General features: G+C 35.8%; 1 protein-coding gene across 7 annotated transcripts in view; it reads left to right on the top strand.

The window, feature by feature from the left end:
- The window catches only part of LRRC49 (leucine rich repeat containing 49), a 128,846-nt gene that overhangs the window by 94,929 nt on the left and 15,183 nt on the right, over positions 1-18,734 (top strand). For all 7 annotated transcript variants that reach the window (XM_030875088.3, XM_030875087.3, XM_030875089.3 and 4 more), the window contains 2 exons: positions 16,114-16,351; positions 17,783-17,968. In XM_030875088.3, coding sequence (XP_030730948.2) covers positions 16,114-16,351; positions 17,783-17,968 — 424 coding nt within the window. The remainder of the gene's footprint in view (positions 1-16,113; positions 16,352-17,782; positions 17,969-18,734) is intronic.

Genomic DNA, 18,734 nt, shown 5'->3' with positions numbered 1-18,734 from the left:
CTATTTCTGACTTACTTCGCTCTGTATGACAGACTCTAGGTCCATCCACCTCACCACAAATAACTCAATTTCGTTTCTTTTTATGGCTGAGTAATATTCCATTGTATATATGTGCCACATCTTCTTTATCCATTCATCTGTTGATGGACACTTAGGTTGCTTCCATGTCCTGGCTATTGTAAATAGAGCTGCAGTGAACATTTTGGTACATGTCTCTTTTTGAATTATGGTTTTCTCAGGGTATATGCCCAGTAGTGGGATTGCTGGGTCGTATGGTAGTTTTATTTGTAGTTTTTTTAAGAAACCTCCATACTGTTCTCCGTAGTGGCTGTATCAATTTACATTCCCACCAACAGTGCAAGAGTGTTCCTTTTTCTCCACACCCTCTCCAGCATTTATTGTTTCTAGATTTTTTGATGATGGCCATTCTGACTGGTGTGAGATGATATCTCATTGTAGATTTGATTTGCATTTCTCTAATGATTAATGATGTTGAGCATTCTTTCTTGTGTTTGTTGGCAATCTGTATATCTTCTTTGGAGAAATGTGTATAGGTCTTCTGCCCATTTTTGGATTGGCGTATTTGTTTTTTGGATATTGAGCTGCATGAGCTGCTTGTAAATATTGGAGATTAATCCTTTGTCAGTTGCTTCATTTGCAAATATTTCCTCCCATTCTGATGGTTCTCTTTTCGTCTTGTTTATGGTTTCCTTTGCTGTGCAAAAGCTTTTAAGTTTCATTAGGTCCCATTTGTTTATTTTTGTTTTTATTTCCATTTCTCTAGGAGGTGGGTCAAAAAGGATCTTGCTGTGATTGATGTCATAGAGTGTTCTGCCTATGTTTTCCTCTAAGAGTTTGATAGTGTCTGGCCTTACGTTTAGGTCTTTAATCCATTTTGACTTTATTTTTGTGTATGCTGCTAGGGCGTGTTCTAATTTCATTTTTCTACATGTAGCTGTCCAGTTTTTCCAGCACCACTTATTGAAGAGGCTGTCTTTTCTCCACTATATATTCTTGTATCCTTTATCAAAGATAAGATGACCATATGTGTGTGGATTTATCTCTGGGCTTTCTATGCTGTTCCATTGATCTATCTTTCTGTTTTTGTGCCAGTACCATGCTGGCTTGATTACTGTAGCTTTGTAGTATAGTCTGAAGCTAGGGAGTCTGATTCCTCCAGCTCCGTTTTTCTTTCTCACGATTGCTTTGGCTATTCAGGGTCTTTTGTGTTTCCATACAAATTGTGAAATTTTTGGTTCTAGTTCTGTGAAAAATGCCAGTGGTAGTTTGATAGGGATTGTATTGAGTCTGTAGATTGCTTTGGGTAGTAGAGTCATTTTCACAATGTTGGTTCTTCCAATCCAAGAACATGGTATATCTCTCCATCTATTTGTATCGTCTTTAATTTCTTTCATCAGTGTCTTGTAGTTTTCTGCATACAGGTCTTTTGTCTCCTTAGGTAGGTTTACTCCTAGGTATTTTTTTCTTTTTGTTGCAATGGTAAATGGGAGTGTTTTCTTAATTTCACTTTCAGATTTTTCATCATAGTGTATAAGAATGGCAGAGATTTCTGTGCATTAATTTTGTATCTTGCTACTTTACCAGATTCATTGATTAGCTCTAGTAGTTATCTGGTAGCATCTTTAGGATTTTCTATGTGTAGTATCATGTCATCTGCAAACAGTGACAGCTTTACTTCTTCTTTTCCAATTTGGATTCCTTTTATTTTTTTTCTTCTCTGATTGCTGTGGGTAAAACTTCCAAAACTATGTTGAATAATATTGGTGAGAGTGGGCAACCTTGTCTTCTTCCTGATCTTAGTGGAAATGGTTTCAGTTTTTCACCATTGAGGACGATATTGGCTGTGGGTTTATCGTATAAGGCCTTTATTATGTTGAGGAAAGTTCCCTCTATGACTACTTTCTGGAGGGTTTTTAATCATAAATCCGTGTTGAATTTTGTCAAAAGCTTTCTCTGCATCTATTGAGATGATCGTATGGTTTTTCTCCTTCAATTTGTTAATATGGTGTATCACATTGATTGATTTGCGTATATTGAAGAATCTGTGCATTCCTGGGATAAACCCCACTTGATCATGGTGTATGATCCTTTTAAGATGCTGTTGGATTCTGTTTGCTAGATTTTTGCATCTATGTTCATCAGTGATATTGGCCTGTAGTTTTCTTTCTTTGTGACGTCTTTGTCTGGTTTTGGTATCAAGGTGATGGTGGCCTCGTAGAATGAGTTTGGGAGTGTTCGTCCCTCTGCTATATTTTGGAAGAGTTTGAGAAGCATAGGTGTTAGTTCTTCTCTAAATGTTTGATAGAATTTGCCTGTTAAGCCATCCAGTCCTGGGCTTTTATTTGTTGGAAGATTTTTAATCGTAGTGTCAATTTCAGTGCTTGTGATTGGTATGTTCATATTTTCTGTTTATTCCTCGTTCAGTCTCAGAAAGTTGTGCTTTTCTAAGAATGTGTCCATTTCTTCCAGGTTGTCCATTTTATTGGCATATAGTTGCTTATAGTAATTTTTCATGATCTGTTGTATTTCTGCAGTGTCTGTTGTTACTTCTCCTTTTTCATTTCTAATTCTATTGATTTTTTTTCTTGATGAGTCTGGCTAATGGTTTATCAATTTTGTTTATCTTCTCAAAGAACCAGCTTTTAGTTTTATTGATCTTTGCTATCGTTTGCTTCATTTCTTTTTCATTTATTTCTGATCTGATCTTTATGATTTCTTTCCTTCTGCTAACTTTTGGATTTTCTGTTCTTCTTTCTCTAATTGCTTTAGGTGTAAGGTTAGGTTGTTTATTTGAGATGTTTCCTGTTTCTTAAGGTAGGATTGTATTGCTATAAACTTCCCTCTTAGAAATGCTTTTGCTGCATCCCGTAGGTTTTGGGTCGTCATATTTTCATTGTCATTTGTTTCTAGGTATTTTTTGATTTCCTCTTTGATTTCTTCAGTGATCTCTTGGTTATTAAGTAGTGTTGTTTAGCCTCCATGTGTTTGTATTTTTTTCACATGTTTTTTCTGTAACTGATATTTAGTCTCATAGTATTGTGGTCAGAAAAGATACTTGATACAATTTCAATTTTCTTAAATTTACTGAGGCTTGATTTGTGACCCAAGATATGATCTATCGTGGAGAATGTTCCATGAGCACTTGAGAAGGAAATGTATTCTGTTGTTTCTGGGTGGAATGTCCTATAAATATCAATTAAGTCCATCTTATTTAATGTATCATTTAAAGCTTGTGTCTCCTTATTTATTTTCATTTTGGTTGATATGTCCATTGGTGAAAGTGGGGTGTTAAAGTCCCCTACTATAATTGTGTTCCTGTTGATTTCCCCTTTTATGGCTGTTAGTATTTGCCTTATGTATTGAGGTGCTCCTATGTTGCGTACATAAATATTTACAATTGTTATAGCTACTTCTGGATTGATCCCTTGATCATTATGTAGTGTCCTTCTTTGTCTCTTGTAATAGTCTTTATTTTAAAGTCTATTTTGTTTGATATGAGAATTGCTACTCCAGCTTTCTTTTGATTTCCATTTGCATGGAATATCTTTTTCCATCCCCTCAGTTTCAGTCTGTATGTGTCCGTAGGTCTGAAGTGAATCTCTTGTAAACAGCATATATATGGGTCTTGTTTTTGTGTACATTCAGCCAATCTGTGTCTTTTGGTTGGAGCATTTAATCCATTTACATTTAAGGTAATTATCGATATGTATGTACCTATTACCATTTTCTTAATTGTTTTGGGTTTGTTCTTGTAGGTCTTTTCCTTCTCTTGTGTTTCCTGCCTAGAGAAGTTCCTTTAGCACTTGTTGTAAAGCTGGTTTGGTGGTGCTGAATTCTCTTAGCTTTTGCTTGTCTGTAAAGGTTTTTTGATTTCTCTGTCAAATCTGAATGAGATCCTTGCTGGGTCGAGTAAACTTGGTTGTAGGTTTTTCTCCTTCATCACTTTAAATATGTCCTGCCACTCCCTTCTGGCTTGTAGGGTTTCTGCTGAGAGATCAACTGTTAACCTTATGGGGATTCCCTTGTGTGTTATTTGTTGTTTTTCCCTTGCTGCTTTTAATGTTTTTTCTTTGTATTTATTTTTTGATAGTTTGGTATGTATCTTGGTGTGTTTCTCCTTGGATTTATCCTGTATGGGACTCTCTGTGCTTCCTGGACTTGATTAACTATTTCTTTTCCCATATTAGGGAAGTTTTCAACTATAATCTCTTCAAATATTTTCTCAGTCCCTTTCTTTTTCTCTTCTTCTTCTGGGACCCCTATAATTCAAATGTTGGTGTGTTTAATGTTGTCCCAGAGGTCTCTGAGACTGTCCTCAGTTCTTTTCATTCATTTTCTTTATTTTGCTCTGCAGTAGTTATTTCCACTATTTTATCTTCCAGGTCACTTTACCGTTCTTCTGCCTCAGTTATTCTGCTATTGATCCCTTGTAGAGAATTTTTAATTTCATTTATTGTGTTGTTCATCACTGTTTGTTTGCTCTTTAGTTCTTATAGGTCCTTGTTAAACGTTTCTTGTATTTTCTCCTTTCTATTTCCAAGATTTTGGATCATCTTTACTATCATTATTCCTGAATTCTTTTTTAGGTAGACTGCCTATTTCCTCTTCATTTGTTTGGTCTGGTGGGTTTTTGCCTTCCTCCTTCATCTGCTGTGTTTTTCTCTGTCTTCTTATTTTGCTTAACTTACTGTGTTTGGGGTCTTCTTTTTCAGGCTGCAGGTTCATAGGTCCCCTTGTTTTTGGTGTCTGTCGCCAGTGTCTAAGGTTGGCTCAGTTGGTTGTGTAGGCTTCCTGGTGGAGGGGACTAGAGCCTGTGTTCTGGTGGATGAGGCGAGATCTTGTCTTTCTGATGGGCCGGTCCACGTCTTGTCGTGTGTTTTCGGGTGTCTGTGGCCTTATTATGATTTTAGGCAGCCTCTCTGCTGATGGATGGGGTTGTGTTCCTGTCTTGCTAGTTGTTTGGCATAGCATGTCCAGCACTGTAGCTTGCTCGTCGTTGAGGGATCTGGGTCTTGACATTGAGATGGAGATCTCTGGTAGATTTTCGCCATATGACATTACGTGGAGCTGGGAGGTCTCTTGTGGACTGGTGTCCTAAACTTGGCTCTCCCACCTCAGAGGCACAGCCCTGATGCCTGGCTGGAGCACCAAGAGGGTCTAGGCTATTTTTGTTTTTTTTTTTTTTTTTTGGTACGCAGGCCTCTCACTGTTGTGGCCTCACCTGTTGCGAAGCACAGGCTCCGGACTCGCAGGCTTATCGGCCATGGCTCACGGGCCCAGCCACTCCGTGGCATGTGCGATCTTTCCGCACTGGGGCACGAACCCGTGTCCCCTGCATCGGCAGGCAGACTCTCAACCGCTGCTCCACCAGGGAAGCCCCTAGGCTATTTTTAAAGAATTAAAAAGGAGAACGTTGTCAAGAGATTGGGAGAAAATTTATTATTTCTGTGACTAGCAGTCTAAATGAAATTAAAGATAAGTACATAAAGCAAGAGAATTAATAGTCGGCTGGAATAGTGGGAATTTATGGTCAGATTAAGTTTTTGAAGTTGAAGATTGTAGAGGTGGAATATATCTAAGTAATAACAACATAAGAGTAATTTGGCACCCATTGTGGCCATGAGAATGGGTTGCTGGAGAAGAGTAGAAATCAATGAGAGGAGGAGAGGAGAGAAGATCAGCTGCCGTTATTATTGTAGATACTGAAGTTACAGATGATAGAACGGGTGTGGAACTAGTGGCCAGAGTATTCAACAGTGACCAGCCTTATCTCCTCCCCATCTCAGCCATGCATCCTATGCCCTTGTCACAGAGATGTTCACTGTTCACGTTTTACTAGCGTTGGCAGCTGCAGTGATTATAGGAGTGTCTTTGTTTATTAATTTGTTCTTTTACCTGGCAAAACTATTTCTGATAGTTGGATTCTGACTATTAGGTGGACTGATAGGTGGACTCTAGGCTATTAATGTGACTTTCTTGACACTCTAAACTTTTTAAGCAACTTCTGTTCAAAAATTTTGTGGCCCTGTAAAATAATTTAAAATTTTAGAGTTCATTTTTATGGTCCCGAAAACAAACAGTTATTTCCAAGAGAAAGAAGAAGTATCTGCTAGTGAAAATTATTGTGACTTATAGTTACTGCCAAGAGTTTCAGAATTTTTATTAGGAGTTCCACAAAGAGGCTTTTTAAGCCAAGAGCACAAGGAAGAGTTTGGAAGAGATGGGAAAAGTGATGTGTGGGTTCAATGCAGAGGATGTGGAGAGCCGTAATGAATCATTAGGAAAGAGGTCCACAGTTTCTGGCAAAAAATTTCTACTGATGTAAGGTCAGAGTGCCATAGAGACACAGTTACGTTTTCATGGTCTGGCCCTTTTTGATGATCTAAAAACTGTTAAATCAAGGACACACAGATGATATTTATATATGAAGTCAGATAAATAAACCTTTAGAGATAGACAATTGGTAGAGACTATAATGCAAAATCAGTTACTTATAACTTCTAGTGGTTGTAGATAATTTTTTTCCAATTTAGTTTGTGGTTATCTGATGCCTGTAAAATCTGTTATATCAGAAAGGTAGAAATATTTCTAAAAGAGCTTATTGTACCTTGAATATGCCTACATGAGGGGCTCTTAACTAGAGGATCCAGATTGACTTTTTGAACTTTAAGTTCTTATTTTGCTTGAACACTCCACACTTGTTGACGTAGTTAATACTCATTGTTGATAGGCTCTTTGCATTGGCTTTCTTGATAGCACATTCACCTGATTTTCCTTTTACCTATGTGGCTACTCTTTTTAAAAATTTTTTATTTTTAATTATTTATTTAAAAAAATTTTATTGGAGTATAGTTGATTTACAATGTTGTGTTAGTTTCAGGTGTACACCAAATTAAATCAGTTATGCATATACATATATCCACTCGTTTTTAGATTCTTTTCCCATATAGGCCATTATAGAGTATTGAGTTCCCTGTGCTATACAGTAGGTCCTGATTAGTTACCTGTTTTATATTTAGTAGTGTGTATATGTCAATCCCAATCTCCCAATTTATCCCTCCCTCCCCTTTCCACCCTGGCAATGATAAGTTTGTTTTCACTGTGAGTATATTTCTGCTTTGCAAATAAGTTCATTTGTACCATTTTTTTAGATTCCACATATAAGCGATATATGATATTTGTCCTTCTCTGTCTGACTTCACTCAGTAAGACAATCTCTAGGTCCATCCATGTTGCTGCAAATGGTATTACTTCATTGTTTTTTAGGGTTGGGCTACTCTTTTTTTAAAGTATATCTTGCTGACTCCATTTCTATCAAATCTCTGAATGTATATCATTCTATTTCTTGATTTATAAGATTTAGATATAGTTTTTGCTGTAGTAGGTGAGGATTCAGCTCATTCACCTCTCTCCCCCCAACACTATATATCTATAATTATTTTATTGATAACTTTTGTAGCGTGTAATGAAACCTCTATTTCTTATTCCCTCTGCTATAGATAGTAGCTCTGAAATCTGCAGTGGGCAAGATGAACCTATCCTTTTTACCTTTCTTCCCACCTTTTTACATTACAATTTCTATCAGCTATACTTTTCTAATTTCCCTTGCTCTATATCTTCCTTGACCTATTGGTTGAGTGTGTTGTTTAATTTCCACATACTTGTGAATTTTCCAGATTTCCTTCTGTTATTGATTTCTAGTTTCATTTCATAGTGTGAGTTCAAACTTTCAAAATTTATTGAGACTCATTTTGTGGCTTCTGTCCTGAAGAATGTTCCATGTGCACTTAAGAAGAATGCGTATTCTAATGTTGGGTAGAATCTTCTATATACATCTGTTATATCTAGTTGTTTTATAGTCTTCTTCAAGTCCTCTATTTCTTTTTGATCTGTCTAGATATTCCATCCATTATTGAAATTAAGGTATTGAAGTCTCCAACTATTATTGTAGAACTATTTCTCCCTTCAGTTCTGTCAGTTTTTCCTTCATATATTTTGGGTGTTAAGTGCATATATGTTTATAATTTTTATGTGTTCTTGATGAATTGACCCTTTTATCAATATAAAATGTCCTTCTATGTCTCTTGCATGTCTCCTGTGACAATTTGTTATATAACATCTCTTTTGGTTACCATGTGCTTTGAATATCTTTTTCCTTCCTTTCAATTTCAATCTATTTGTGTCTTTTAATTTTGTAGAAAGCATATAGTTGAATCATTTTCTTAAAATCCATTCTGCATATCTGTCTTTTAGTTGGAGAATTTAATCTATCAGGTCCTAATGAGAAAGGTCTTACTTCAGTCATTTTGCTATTTTTTTCTACTTGTATATCTTCTTTGTTCATCAATTCCTCCATTACTTTCTTCTTTTGTGTTTGATTTTTTAGTGTAACATTTTAATTCCCTTCTCATTCCTTTTACTCTGTATTTTGTAGTTTTTTTTTTAGTTGTTACCCTGAGGATTACAATTAACATCTTAATGTATAACATTTTAGTTTGCATTAATACCAACTTAGTTGCAATGATATACAAACACTTTGCTCTTATATAGCTCCACTCCCCTCTATGTTGCTGTCATCACAAATTTCATCCTTATACATTGTGTGGACATTAACATAGATTTATAGTTATTATTTTATGCATTTGTCTATTAAATCTTATAGGAAAAAAGAGGAGTTACCAACCAAAATTACAGTAACACCAGCTTCTATATTTATCTGTGTAATTACCTTTTCCAGTATTCTTTATTTCTTCATGTGACTTTGAGTTATTGTCTAGGGTCCTTTCATTTCAATCTAAAGGACTTTTAGCATTTCTTAAAGGGCAGGTGTACTAGCAATGAACTCTCACAGTTTTTGTTTATCTAGAAATGTCTTAATTTCTCCCTGAGTTTTGAAGTACAGTTTTGCTGGATATAGAATTCTTGGTTAACAGGTTTTTTTTTTTCTTTCAACACTTCAGGTGTGTCATCCCACTGCCTTCTGCCTTGCTTGGTTTTTGATTAGAAATTGGCTGTTACTCTTATTGAGAATTCCTTTTACAAGACTAGTCATTTCTCTCTTGTTGCTTTCAGGAATCTCTCTTTGTCTTTCCACAGTTTGAGGTGGTTGTTTAGGGTCCTCTCAGGTCTTTTCTAAGCGTAAGTGTGGACATAAGTGTTGCCCTCTAGGTTCCCTGGAATACACAGGAGCTTCTCAAAGTCCCTCTTTCCCTAAGTATCTTCTTCCCCAGCCTTTTGTTTCTCAGTCTTTTTGGTCTGTCTATGTTTGCCCATGTAGCAGCAGCTAAATATGTTTTTGCCTTTAAATAATTTTGAGGGCTTCCCTGGTGGTGCAGTGTTTAAGAATCCGCCTGCCAATGCAGGGACAGATTGCTTCGTATTTGAGCCATGCCTTTCTTACATAATTTCGTTTTATCTGGGGTTTCTGATGGCCTGTTTTGTTGTGTTGTTTTTGTTTGTTTAACAAAGAAATTTGTGCTGCCTTTACCACATTCCAATTTCTTTGAATTTCTTTTTTTGTCTTTTGAAAGGAATCCACTCTTGTTGAAGCTTTCTATGTCCCTGACCTAATTTAGTCTCATTATTTCCTTTTGGACCATTGTTTACAGTTTATTATTTTACATCATATTACTAGTAGCCTTTGCTTTTTACTTGGATTATTTGTCTTTTTCAGATCCTCAAGTACTTCTATCCTCTCAACCTCTAGATGGTAGAATTCCTCTGAGTTTGGTCCTGGGCCCTCTTTTCACTCTCTGCTTCCCCCCTAAGCAATATCATATATTTCTTTGACTTTAAATGTCATTTATATTTTGAAGATACCAATATGTATTATCTCTTTTTTTATGGTTTACCCATTTGGATTGTGTTTAAGGGAAAAAATCTTTTACTACATTGAGATTATAAAAATATTCTCCCATTTTGTCTTCCTAAAGGTTTAAAATTTTGCCTATCATATTTTAGTCTTTATTACACTTGGAATTGATTTTTAAATTTGAGGCTGATGTCAAATTTGTTTTTCCCCTTAGGAATAACCAGTTGCCCCAGTGCTATTTATTGAGTATTCTTTCCTTTTCCCACTGAACTGCAGTGCCTCTCTGACTGTTTTATTGGCAGTGGGAGGAGTAGGTAGTAGGGTACTTTTGCAGATCTTCAATTAATGCCTCTCCCTCACTTCTCATTCCCATCTTCCATCATATCTCTGTTCTTTCCTTTCCAAAGTTCTACTGGGCAGCTTGGCTGTCATCTTTGTTCTTGTCTCCAGTTCATATTCAAAGCTATGGCTTCCTTTGTCCTTCTTCCTCACTCAAAATTCTTCACCTTCCAGCTTCCAGAAATTTGTTGAAACTTCTTGCTGAAGATTGTCTCCCCCTTTCCTTTTTACTTGTTATTGTGTGTGTATAACATTTAAGTTACTTTAAGGGCCTTAGAGGGAGAGGTTTCAAACACATGTGCTCATTCTGTCTACTTTTTTATCTGAAAGCACAAAGTGAAACATTTTAAATATTAGAAGCTACATTCTCTGTAAGTCTTTAAAAATATAATTAAATTTCATCTCTTGGGAATGATATAAGCCTGGCTCTCTCTGAAGGTAGAAAGCTAGTCAGAGGGCCGCAAAGTCTCTTCCTTAGGGTTCCAGTTTGTTTTTTAATACTTCATGAGATTTTCCATTTTCAACAATCCCATTTATAGTATTTAGTATTTCATAATGCCAAAAAAGTGGCTAATTCTTGTGTTACAATGTCTGTGACCTTTGGCTTGTGGGTGTGTAACTAAACGCCTGGAAATAAGTATCCATGAAAAGATTACAGGCACATAAAGAGAAGAAATTCTGTAAAACTTTGGTATATCCCATTAATGATTTCACTGTTCACTGTACTTGGGACATATCTGTAGTAAAGTGACATACTACAGGTTTCTTTCCCTTGCCAGAAATGGGAAAGTACTTGGTGTAATGTTTTCTTTGCTTACATTGGATGCATGCAGTGAAGCTGGTTTATTTTTGGTCATTTCCTGTCTATGAACACTGTGGTATTTTAGCCAACACTACTGTAATAAAATATAATGCATAAAATGAATTTCCACACCTATGAATGTTGTAATAGAAGTTCATAAAATATGTTATTATAGGAATCAGCACCACTTATTCACTGGGAAAAGAAACTTATGAAATATTTTAAGTCTTTCTGTTCTAGCCTCTTACAGAATGCATAAAGATTTTTTTAAAAACCTGTAGTCCTCTGAAATATTGTCTTTTTTATCCATATAGGCATTTAAGAGTATATTCTCCATTTAGTCTGGCTTCCAGGGACTCATGACTGTGTTGCATTAAGTTAATCACCCTGTCTTAGTGTCCTCTACTAATCAAGAATGCATGGAATAGTTTTCTGATTAATTCTTATATAAAGATTGAGTTGGATAAATGAACATTTGGACTTGGAATTAACCAGTAAAGATCTTGAAGAGAATTCCTATTTGATGGCAAACTGCCTACTGTTATATAAATAACACTTGAGTAGGGAAATATACATGGAAATGTATTGGGCTTCATGGAGAAACAAATTTTAAAGCATAGATCCTCCATAGAGGAATACCACATTTCTTAGAGCATAAATTTAAACTAGGCAGGGGTAAAACCTAGACCAGGTGACTCCATCACCTAGTCTAAAACATTTGAATAACACTTGAATCCTCCCTCACCTTCCTTCTCGACAATCACTAAGTCCGATTTTATGATCTCTTAAATATCTGGTATATCTGTGTTCTCTTCTTTTATTAATAATTATCACTAAAATGTATTGAACTAAACACGGAGTGTTGTTTAGAATATGATTTCTAGTCTTAATAACAACTCTGAAAAAATATGTATTATGATCAGCATTTTACATACAAGGAAACTGAAACTGCAAAGAAATTAAACAACTTGCTCCAAAAGTCATCTATTTATCACTGACAGATCTGGGGTTTGAACTAAGCTCTATCTGATTTTCTTGCCAATGCCTTTTCTACTGCATGATACCCTCTTTTTTGTTATGCCCTTATGTGGTCTAGTTGACACTATTGCACTGGTCTTCCTACTAATCTCTCTCCATTCAGTCTCTCCCTGCTGCATCCTCCACAAAGTTCACCAATTTATTATCTGTCTCAAGTAAGTCCTTGAGGGCAGGGAACATATCTTATTCATCTTTTTATCCCCAGCACCAGAACCTAGCTCCATGCATGGCACATTGGAGATGCTTAAAAACTTGCATTGAATATGGTTCTGTTATTTTTTATTTAAAAATCTTTTTCTGCTCCTCAACCTTATGGGATAAAATCTGACTTTTCAGCTTCTACTCCCCCATATGTTTAAGTGTTTAATTTCTATGTTTCAGTGTTCCATACATATTGAAATTGTTCTTAACTGAATATGTTATATATAATTAGGCTTCTGTGCCTTTATTTATTCTATTTTTCTTACCTAAAGTGTGCTTCCTCCTTCTACTTCTGATGAAATTCTACTGTTCATCTTTCAAGGACCAGTTCAAATACTACCTCCTTTTTTTTTTTTTAAGGGCTTCAAATGCTTGGCTTTATTTATTTATTTATTTTTGGCTGTGTTGGGTCTTCATTTCTGTGCGAGGGCTTTCTCTAGTTGTGGCAAGCGGGGGCCACTCTTCATCGCGGTGTGCGGGCCTCTCATTGTCGCGGCCTCTCTTGTTGCGGAGCACAGGCTCCAGACGCGCAGGCTCAGTAGTTGTGGCTCACGGGCCTAGTTGCTCTGCAGCATGTGGGATCTTTCCACACCAGGGCTTGAACCTGTGTCCCCTGCATTAGCAGGCAGATTCTCAACCACTGCGCCACCAGGGAAGCCCCAAATACTACCTCCTTTTGAAACCTAACTTCTCCCCACTAGAAGAATTAATTGTTCTTCCTCTGCATTTCCATAGCATATTGCTTAAATATTCATTATATGACAATAAACATAAATATTATATTAAGATTAATGTATACATTTATCTTGCTTTCCACCCTCCATCCAGATTGGGAGCTCTTTAGGGACAAATAAGTATTAATTTATCTTTATATCCCCAAAGCCTACCACAATATCTGACACATAATAGGCTCTCCAGATTAACCTATTTGTTTAATGAGGTTGAGGTCATTTCAGTTTAGAAATTATACCCATGTGTTTATTAATTTAACTGCAGAGTATGATTAGAGCAGTTATGTTTCTGGGAACATAGCCCAGTAAAAGTGAAGAGAGTTTTGATATATTTAAAAACTTGCACATGGTTTCTATACTGATTGTTCTTATCAATTCAGATGAGTTGGTTGCCTGTGACAGAATTCTTAGGACAGTGCCCTGTGGGCTTTTAGCAAATGTTTGGTGAATAAGTGAATGAGGGAGCAAATGAAATAATATGTATGTATGTTTGACTAAAAAGATGTGGACATATCTATTAAGCACACAGGGAAAACTGGAAAGACAATCCCCAACATATAAACATGGGGAACAAACTTCCTAATTTATTTTTTATGGAAATCAGAGCACACCTTCCCTGAGGAACAGGTTCCTCTAGTCCATATTGGCCAGAGTTTGAGGCTAACCTCAAGCCTCGTTCAGAAAATAACTGAAATGGGTTTGGTCTTGTATGACCTATTTAATAGGTGCTTTGTTTCCTATCTACAGCCCAGCAAACTTGCCATTTGTTGTTACTGAATGTCCATGTGAGGTCTATAAAAGTTAGAAATTACTTCTGCTTTGCTTTATAACTATACAACTGTTTTGCTGAGGCTAGGTTTGTTTATTTCACTTATTTTCCTAACAGTTTGCTTGACAAACCTTTAAAGAAAATAAATAATCCTTTTCTAATAATAGACATTTCATTTTGTAGTTTATATTCTTAAACCTTTAATCATGTTGGAAAAAGGTAAACAAGACACTTCCAAATAGATGATATAAAACAACACAACTTCTCAAAGGATTTATTCATGTTTTTGGCGCATAGCTGTGATTCAACTTCTTTTGTTGCATGTCATGACCATCAGGCATCACTACATCAACTAGCAAACCTTTTCCTTGCCTTGACTTTACTTCTTCATTATTGGTCTTTGCCTCACCTGCAGAAACCTTCTTACTAACCCTTAGCCCGTGACTATGTCACTGACTTGTCCCTTTGCTCAAACCACAGTTTATGATTGGAGCACCCTTCTTAAGAGTCAATAGATACTCATAAGAAACTTCATAATTGTCTCATTAATTCTTCGAAGAAATATTTATTGAGCACAACCTGTGCTAGGGAACTGTGCTAGGTGCTGGATCTACTATAGTGAATGTGACAAAGTGTGAGCCCTCAAGGATCACAATGTTTAGTAAGAGAGACGGACAAGGAAACAGGTAGTTGCAGTGCAGTGTGGTTAAGTGCTGTAATAGTGGTATATATTCTTTTCATTAAGCCCTCTTTATTTCAGTGGCATTGAAATGTAACTCCTATCCTTTATCCTATTCTAGAAATGATTATATGCTTTACATAGCTCAACACAAAGTTATCACACAAAGCACAATCAAAGGAACTCTTAATTCTCATCTTATTTTTGTTCTATATTATCAGCCATTACATTTATAGGATTATCATCTAAGATTATTCACACACCACTGCTCATTGAAGGTTTGATTATTGTCATATAATAATCATTGTCTTGAGCACTAGTCTGGCAGAAATCAGTCCTTTTATATTTTCTCAGTTGCATATTCACTTAGAGTTGACTGATGTCATTACCCAGCTTCTTATTGTGTCAACAAATGTGTTACATGTTAACTGGTGCCTATGAAATAAGCATAGTAAGTCTAGTAAAGCATGATAAACCAACAGGGTGATGGTTTGTCAGTCTTACTCCCAGCATCGGCATTATAAAACTTTTGTTGAAGAGCTTTAGTAATGCAGTCATTTACATTGTGAAAGGCCCATTGTGAAAAGCTCATAGATTCCAGAGCCCCAAAGCTGAAAAAATATAGTCAAAATTGTAAACACATAATTATGCTTGAGTATGAGAAGTGATGTATTGGAAGAGTGTACAAAATTCCATAGGAGCACAAAGGAGAGCAAAGCACGAATATATTTAGTAAGGGCAAATAAATACTGTCTGAGAGCAGAATTCCAGAACGAAAACCCATAGAACAAAAACCAAACATCGATTGAGTTTTGAGATTGGGTAAAACAAATAGTTATGTCTCTATTCACAAAGTAGAAAATTTGAATTGGATCAAGCTATTTCTTTTCTTCTTCAAAGAGCTATCATTTAGGAAACCTTTTATAAAACATGTGGCTCTAACTGAAAATAATAACAATGATCATATTCAGTAGATATGTGAAGTTATTTTGTATCTGTATGTGTGTGTGTGTGTGTGTGTGTGTGTATATATATATATATATACACACACACACACACACATAGAGTCAGTAGTGGATTTTTTTATCATTTCTTATTTCAAAATGGGGAGGAAATCTTCATTGATTTTACTGCTTATAACTGTAATATATATACACTTGCAAAATTTCAAACAACATTGAAATATTCAAAAATAGAAAGTCAAAGTTACCCTTTAATCCAACTTCTGAGAGAGAAATTATTCTTAGCAGTTATTATATAAATTCCCAAGTGTTTTATAAACGTAGTTTTATATTACATGGTTCTTACTATAGAAATATTATTTTGTAAAATACAGTTTTTTTTCAGCCAGACAGTAGAATACTTCATAGATTAGGAAAACCTATTTGTTTTCACATGCAAAGATATCTATGATATATTAAATGGATTGTTTTAAAACTATATAGAATATCAATTATCTTTCATTGATATAAATAATTTGGGTTTAAAAGTGGTATTTTTCTTGTTCACATGTGCCTCTTTTTGAATTAAAGTACATGACTAGAAGAATACAAAACTTGTAGATATTCTATTGAAAATTAATCTTTGGTGCTCTGGGTTTAATTACTGAAATGAAAAAAAGTGAATATAAAATTTCAAATACCTTTCCAACAGGTCTTTATAATCTGTTATTTACTTTGCATGATAAGACTTTCACTTAAAATTATATGTTGGGTTTTCCAGGTCTCTGGACTCAGGACTCACCAGTGCTTTACAAGGTCTATCTGTCACAGACACACACCTTGTCGAAGTGGATGGAGACACACTTTCCTTGTATGGCTCAGGAGCGCTGGAATGTCTGGATCGGAATTGGAGTGTGCAAACAGCAGGAATGGTGACAACAGTGTCCTTCACTTTCATAGAATTTGATGAAATCGTCCAAGTGCTTCCCAAATTGAAGATTAAGTTTCCTAATTCTTTGGTAAACATTTTCTTTTAGTTGTATGTTTGAATTCTTCTCAGTCATGACTTTTATATTCAGGCCAAAGACCTGTTTTACCTTTTATTTCTGCAGTTTCTATCTGGCAGGGAGACTAAGTTCTTGTGTTGATTTTCTGAATCTGGGATTTAAATTAGTATTCATAAATGGCCTTGCAGTCTTCTGTAAATATTGGAAATTATCTCTCTAGAAAATGCTTCTTTATGGAGTATAACGGGCTAATGTAATTTTATTCAAATTATATATTTCTACTTTGTAAAACTTTCAACAAGACCTCACCCAACTGTATATTATATATTCATTTATTGTACCTGGTATTAATGGGGCATATATACTTACGTATAATTTTTACAGTAGTCCCCTAACAACACTTAAAATAACTTTAATAGCTCATTAAAATTACTTTGAGAGGGGCTTCCCTGGTGGCGCAGTGGTTGAGAGTCCGCCTGCCGATGCAGGGGACACGGGTTCACGCCCCAGTCCAGGAGGATCCCATGTGCCGAGGAGTGGCTGGGCCCGTGAGCCATGGCCGCTGAGCCTGCGCGTCCGGAGCCTGTGCTCCACAATGGGAGAGGCCACAGCGGTGAGAGGCCCGCGTACTGCAAAAAAAAAAAAAAAAAAATTACTTTGAGAAATTAGCCCTTTCCAATTATAGTATTATTGTACTATTTATTAGCGTGAATTTGCAGAAACTGTGATTTCCGTGAATTCTTTCCTGAGTTTTTATTATCATTGTGTTTTTCTCTGTCAGCCAAGTGATTTCCCTCACCTACCCTTTATTAAGTGTTTTTTTTTCTTTTGTTATATCATCCTCCCTAAAGAAGACAGAAGTGGAGATAGTATGTTTAGAAAAGATCATCCAAATTCAGACAGAACACTTATATTAGCATTTCGGTTTTAATGATTTTATTTTCTGGTAGCCAGTTTAAGTAGCCTACATAGTAATTAGCAAGATAAAAGTAATAATGGTTAACTAGTTCTTCTCAGAAGCTCTGTGTGAGCCCTGCATTTATAAAATTCTGAAATTTTTACTTCTGATCTTTCCTTTGTAGATTTCATCTCAGTGTAAAGCATATAAAATCATTGTAATGCCTGGAAGAGTCTGAATTATTGTGTATTTATATAATTTTTAAGACTCTTAGGTTGTTAATAAATAGGGGGATGTCCTTTGCAGAAGGGAAATCACTTTGAATCCAATGTTGGATGGATTAATATATTCCATCACTAATTTTGCATTAGGTGGATTAAAGTTTATGTAAGTTTAATACATTCAGTTGGTTTAATGTAATTGGAAACATATTAGCTAAGCGTAAAGTTTACATTTATTTGGGGAATGATCAGTGAAGCTTTAATGTTAATGTTTTAAGATGGTTAAACTCAATATTCACCTCTTTTTTTGTTTTATTATTGTAGCACCTTAAATTCAAGGAAACAAATCTTGTAATGCTGCAGCAATTTAATGCACTAGCAGAACTCCGTCGAGTTGACCAGCTGACAGTTGATCCTCAAGGAAATCCAGTTGTCAATTTTACACTCTGGAAATATTATGTTCTGTTTAGACTGAGCCATTTTAATATGCAGAAAATAAATGGAACAGAGGTAAGCTAAACACGAAATCAACTGTAGAATTAAAATATTCATTTTTAGGGGCTTCCCTGGTGGCGCAGTGGTTGAGAGTCCGCCTGCCGATGCAGGGGACACGGGTTCGTGCCCCGGTCCGGGAGGATCCCACATGCCGCGGAGCGGCTGGGCCCGTGAGCCATGGCCACTGGGCCTGCGTGTCCAGAGCCTGTGCCCCGCAATGGGAGAGGCCGCAACAGTGAGAGGCCTGCGTACTGCAAAAAAAAAAAAAAAAAAAAAAAAAATTCCTTTTTAGGGGAAGTAGTCATAAAAATGGCCAGGCATTTATGTATAAAACCATGATAGAACTTTTGAGAAATAATGTTTTTCTAAAAAAAAAATCTTGACATTTAAAATGTTGAAAAGCTAAAACTATTTATCTAAAAACTTCTAAGGTACTAGACAGTTTTGAAAATAAAATAGTAATCAGATCATGGTGAATAGTAAATACTTTTTTGATAGTTTGTAAGTATTCAGAGAAGTAAAGTGTTGGTAGGATAATAGTTTAAAATAAAAAAAACCCACTTCTGTAAGTAATGTGATCTTTGTATTTTTCAGAGTGCTTTACAGACTGTCTGATATGCAGAATGGTATGGGGAAGTGATACTAAATGTGAATTAATAAGGATTGTGGTAGGGGAAGGGAAGAATAACATGGAAAAAAAAGAATGTACATAGGGAAAGGAGTGATTTTAAAAAGAAGAGATGAGAAGGAGAAATAAGCAAGGAGGAAAGATAAAAGAAGA

Source organism: Globicephala melas, chromosome 2 (genome assembly GCF_963455315.2).
Source record: "Globicephala melas chromosome 2, mGloMel1.2, whole genome shotgun sequence".
Taxonomy (NCBI): domain Eukaryota; kingdom Metazoa; phylum Chordata; class Mammalia; order Artiodactyla; family Delphinidae; genus Globicephala; species Globicephala melas.
This window is presented reverse-complemented; position numbering and strand designations above follow the sequence as displayed.